The sequence below is a fragment of the Opisthorchis viverrini genome (assembly GCF_000715545.1).
Source record: "Opisthorchis viverrini unplaced genomic scaffold opera_v5_165, whole genome shotgun sequence".
NCBI lineage: Eukaryota > Metazoa > Platyhelminthes > Trematoda > Opisthorchiida > Opisthorchiidae > Opisthorchis > Opisthorchis viverrini.
In genome coordinates, this window is record NW_008751822.1 from 175,317 (window position 1) to 181,316 (window position 6,000).

Sequence of the window (6,000 nt, forward strand, 5' to 3'; positions counted from 1 at the left end):
GCACGTGAGCAACTAACCACGGAAATTTTTATCCGGTCATCCACTCCGTACCCGCCCATTTACCCTCATCTGTTTCACCTCCTGTCGGTCATCATTTATTCAGCCACACATTGGTATTGTAAAGTACCATCCTGTCATAACTTGTGTCTCACTAACACTCCTTCCGAAAACTTTCTCCTCGATAGGATCTAGGTTCCGATTTCACTCCACTATCTTTCTCTTGAGATTCTTCACCGACTTCGATTTGTTTTTTGTGGCGCTGAGAATCCATGGCAAGACAGCTAAACTTCCGCAAACTTTTTTGGATACGCAGTTGTACTACTGTAAAATTAATAGTGGTAAGAAAATGAAATAGTTATTTAGTTAGTCGTCGGCGCGTTCTACAGGTTAGCAGTTGGGTGCTCGTTGTGAGTATAAGTTCACCAATGCTAGTCTGGTGGGTGCATAACTGCAAAGGGGAGACAGCACAATCATCGCAGGAAGTCACTCAAAGTATTGCCTAGGGTCACACAACCAGTAGTTCAGTGCAAACTATAAACAACTACCATGATATGCAGCGATTTTTTTCAGTTGGCCATGTATAGGTTGGCACGACAAACCGTAGTTGTTGAAAGACCCTTTGTAGATCTTTTCACCTGGTTTTTTAATGTTGCCTCCACAATTTCGTGAACAGTGTTCCCCGAAAGTTTTCATCCAGTTGACCATGCGCCAACATATCGTTACTCCCCCGGAATACCACGGGTCGTATACCAGAGGAGCATAAATTCCAAAACCTTACAGAAAAGGTCGTACTCAATCACTCAACACAAAGTGTAAGACTTCTGTTTTTTCTCCAACGACAGAACCGAAGGTGCACAATGATAACTTTGGTAAGCACCAGAAGACCAAAGGAAAGACACCACCTAGATGCTTAATGCAGCTTCCTTCTGAATTTTATTATAGTTACTCATAATGAAGGCTTGGGGAGATAAAACAAACTGTATTTGGAGGCCAACCGTAGGCATCAAATAACACGATGTGTCCTCTGTTTTTAGTATAAGTGAATGTTTGGAAAAATTCGTGATGCACTTCATGACCAACAGCAAAACAATAGTCAGCCCCTATGGTCGTCACCACTCACTAGTTTAAACTGCCATTCCTATCTGAAAAATACCTCGATGTACTACTCAAATACAGAGGAGTCGAGGAAAAGCTGGTTAGTTTGTTGCGCCACTTTGGAAGAACACATCAAATTTTGATCATGAGTGTGCCACTCATCAGAATATTGATGTTGTAGTATGCTGAGCTGTCAAAACTGATTAAGAGTCATTCCTTACGTAAAAATTACATCTAGAGCCTCCTCGTTACACCAGAGTTTTTAAATGCTTTGTGGACGTTCTACGGACACTACACGCTACGAGTTCAGTCATTTCGTCAATGATGAGGTACTGTGCTTGCACATCTCAAGTCGCTGATTGCGCACTTCCCTTTTTTGTCGGCATTTTGTGAATGGCAGTATGGAAGAGTGTCGAAAATGTCCTAACATATCCTTCACCGGGTCTGTTAGTGGTGTGTAGTGACAGGTCCATTTTTTGAATATTTTTGAAATCCGTTCACTTTTTGTAACGATACAGAACTTGATTTCCAGTGCATTCTGTTTGTCTAAGGTCCGGTAATTGCTTTGCTTCGTTAGCATTGATATCAATGAATGGATGTTTCACAGTGGAACTGGCGAACAGACTGGGTCGCACAATGAATAACTAGCCTATCCAAGTCATCGGGGTTCAAACACGATGCCGTGTGCACAGTCAAATGCTTACTGTCACAGCGTGGTGCATGATGTGAGGGAAACTTGCGGGGATAAACGAGTTGACATGCTGAACTCACAATCTCTAGGCCTCAGGATCCTAGCCACACCGAGGACAAAAGACAAACAACTCTAAGGTGACCAGCATCGTGATGTGGGATAAGAGGCAAATGCCACGTAGGTACCATGATTTAATAGATGTATGAACACTGAGGAAGTGGTGTCACCTAATCCATCACGGATCTCACAAAGAGATCCCACGGAGCTTCCGTACCATCGCTGCTGTTTGAATTCATACGTCGATGTTAATACGTGAATAAAATGGTCCTGTGAACTGTACATCGCGGCATTTTTCCATCAGCTGTCGCACAACCGTTTACGTTAGCGGTTATCCTTCGCGTTAGCTAATCGATAGATTTTAGTACAATTCATACGGACTGTGGAGGATTAGGAATTATCGAATGCGTAACAAAATGCAGGTGCTTGAAACACCAACTCTAGGCAGAAATGTACTTGTGAAAGGAAGGAGGTTTTCGCTGCGGAGTTATTTATTCGGAAATGCCAACTGACCGGTTACAGACCATTGAACAGGGAAGCAAAACTCTAATCTGCATCTTAGTTACAAAAACTGGACACCGATCTTCTCCTGAACGAGTCTTCTTGAACTTTCCTGTAGATTCATTGACTCCACTCATTCGTCGGTCAAATCCAAGCAAATGTTACCCAGTGGCTCTACGAATTCCGCAACAGATCACCCTTTTTCAATAGACGTAAAGCGAAATTCTATGAACAACACATACTACTGGCGTGCCTCCCTGTCAGTAGTAGCGCCGTTACACCTGTAGCCACCAAACTTCGCACTGATGATGTCTTCTCGGTGACGAAACGTTTGCTAGTTGATTACTTGACTCAGTGAACAGATCAACAACTAAGAAATTTACTCAACTTTCTCACTGGTTTTTCCCCTCTACAATGAAGCCTAGAAGTGGCCTTTCAGTGCGTCTAGAATCAGTTGGTATGCCGGTCTCTCTAAACACACATTAAGGAATGTTTTGGGACTCCACAAGTTAATCTCAGCATCCTTTAGTCAGTCTGTTCCTTTTGTTCAAGTAGATTCATTGGCCTTCGATTTTCTGACAGATTTCCGAAACTTTCAGTTAAAAGCTCAGATTCCACATACTCTGTGAATGCTCGGTTTCTGGATAGAACAGACAAAATGGGCCAAGGCATTGCAGAGCAGACAGTTACAAACAACCGTCAACAAATCAGATTCGTGCTATTTTACTTTCGTAGACAGTGACGGCCAGATAAGGAGGCACAGTTTTCACTCTTCATCCTCAAGTCGCCTGAATAATTGTGCTTTTTCTTCACAAAATTTCACTTCCTCTTGAAGCTCAAATACTCTGCCAGCTATGTTGCCTTGTGGGAACTGTTGCATAGAAACAAAGAAACAAATGAAGACTTGAATCTAGCTGAACAGCCGCATGGGATTCAAGTATTGGATGATCTTATTTCGTTAACATTGTCCAGTGCAAGCGAGGAAAAGGAATGGATGGTTTCTACCCCACTTGTAGCTGAAATCTGGCTGTGAACGCAAGCATGAATGGTGCTGCATCTGCACAGCAATGACTAACTGTGTATCGAAAGATTTCTGGAAACTGAACTACTTATTTGCAAAGTTCTGTAAGTCCTTAACAAGACGGAAATGTGGTACAGCTAATTTGGTGCTGAGTCATACTCTACTTGAGGTATTAAAGTGCATCAAACAGTGTTGAAGTAGTTCAATGGAGTACTCATCTTCTGGTCGAGGATGTACAGACATAAAATACAAATTGAACATTTCAGACACCTTGTCGATGTACCCCCCCTCCATCATAACTTTCACTGGCGAGATAGATGATCAATCCCAGGAAAGAGTAAAAAACGAAAGACGATTGTTCTACCGAACGTTCGCGAATTGCTGGACGAATTCGTGTGGTTTCTCCTCAGAAATCAGCCTCAGTACAGTGTTTCATACTAACAACCCCATGAACGGATATTTGATGCATGCCAAAAACCCTATTCTTCCTAATAATTAAGCGGATTGCATACAGAAACTGTGTTATGTTGAGGAAGGAGCTGGCGACTGAAATTAGGGGTTGTAGATCAAACGAGACATCCACGATTTCCATCCAAAAACCCACCTCAGCGATGAAAGTTGGAAACAACTTAGCTACTGTTTTGCACTCAATAACGACGACATTCATTCGACGACATCATTCGACGACAAATGAAATTACTCGAAGATCTCCGACAGGACTAACATAAGAGTAGAGTTCCAGTCCTCTACTCCGGTATGACAACTCCACCAAGACAGAGGGAATGAAGACATCAGACCAAAAACTGAGAAATAGCAGGCCGCAAATAAACGCAGAGGGACACCGGGCGTCAATGACATGTGGACAAACAATAGATACGAAACGAAACGCTGATTCTGGAAATTTTAGATTTTTTAGATGGTGATTGATACAATGGTGAACGAAGACCAAGGTGGTGGAAATCGCCAAACACCCCAGAACAGACTGCGCAGAACTAGCTGGTAGAGGAAGAGTGGCGGATATCAGCTGAATGGACGTTTGGCTGCGTGTGGTTTTCATTGAAGAAGATTCGTCCCGGCCAGCTCTCCAAAAGTTTCTGTGCACAAAGTGATATCCGTCAGGGATACCCACTCTCTCTATCCCTGTTCGACTTCTTGATTGGTGAAATTATGAGACAAACGCTGGAAGGTCTCCGAAACTCCGGTTTTCAACTGGCTGTTTTTCATGCCCAATTCAGAGTGGCGAAAGCAGTGAGGTAGCCGACCCTTGACCTGGTACAGGCGTATGAAGGAGATCACGAAACGCTTGGGTGATGTCGTTTCTGCTTGCCTTCCAGCATGAATACCACGTGGCCCCCACTGCGCCTGGTTGGAGAAGCTGCAAGTTATGGCTGCCAACCGATGTCAGTGGCGTTCTTGTCGTCAGCTTCTACCCAGATATCCTGAATGAGTGTCTGGAGGTGTAGCCACCTCGGAATGATTGTAGTAAGCCAGAACTAAGTCCTTCTTCCGTCCACCTTTATTCCTTTCTTCACAACAAGGCTTTTAAATAAATCATGATTGTACGGCAGCGAAGCATCGGTGTTGAACACTGATATCACGCTGTCGATGATGATGGTAAACATCTAAGGTACAAAGAAATAAAACTTACGTAATCTTCCTTGCTCCATAGCCAGCAGAAGTGCTCCAAACTTGAAGCAAGAGAATTCCATTGAACCCCACTTAGACTATTTTTCCACCACTCATCGCATAGCACAGGGCTGTGCAAAAAGACCTCTGGGAGGCAGACGGTCTTCCGACATCCAAAACACTTCAAATAACCTAATAGATCTTCTGTACTGTTTGGCATGCGCTTCATACCCACAATGTGTAAAGTGCCGCTACAATACTGGGTTGGATCAAACTCAAACCTCAGGTTTTCAAGTGAGTCAGTCGACGTGGTAGATAAATTTGTTTACCTTGACAGTTATGTACGTTCCAGTAGATTGACTAGAGGTAAACCGAAAGACCAGGGCCGCTTTTGCCAACCTCCGATACCCACAACTCCGACGTGATGTCAGTTTGTCCGTCAGGGGCAGAGTTTAAATTGCGGTGGTGCAATCCACATTGCTTTATGAATCAGAGACATGGCTTCTACGCATGGATGATATGTGAACGTTGTCAGTGTTCACTAATCGGTCTCTCTAAAGCATTGGTCAGGTCTGATGGGAACATTGGATTAGTAATACTGTGGTACACCTGTGAAGTAGAAGCGATAGATAAATAACTCACGCTTCACAGGTAAAATGTACTCCGCATGCCACTGTATAAGTTGGGGCGATTTAATCATATGAAATACTTATCGGAAAGAGCGTTGTGTTGCGAGATCCTTATGAAGTTCGAATACCTCACCGTAAATGTCCAAGTAGGAGGATATAATGTATGCATACGGTATTACTGGTATTTTAAAGGGTTATCCGAGGCTATAACCTGGTTGTACAGCAGCAAAGCAGGAGTGTTTTCATCTGATGTTACAATCACTGGTGATGCTGATCGAAAGCCAAGCTCCATATTAATCCGATTAAGTTAAAAAGGCAAGTATCCGCTGATACCACACTTTTAACGGCTTATGTAGCTCATCGACTTTCGTGGCAGAGTT

At 43.3% G+C, this 6,000-nt stretch overlaps 1 protein-coding gene across 1 annotated transcript in view; it reads right to left on the reverse strand.

Moving 5' to 3' along the window:
* Positions 1-151: 151 nt before the first annotated feature.
* T265_07290 (hypothetical protein) overlaps positions 152-6,000 on the reverse strand; it is a gene marked incomplete at both ends in the record, with an annotated part of 15,710 nt that continues 9,861 nt past the window's right edge. The window contains one exon of the mRNA XM_009172777.1: positions 152-321. Within this exon, the coding sequence (XP_009171041.1) occupies positions 152-321 (170 nt within the window). The remainder of the gene's footprint in view (positions 322-6,000) is intronic.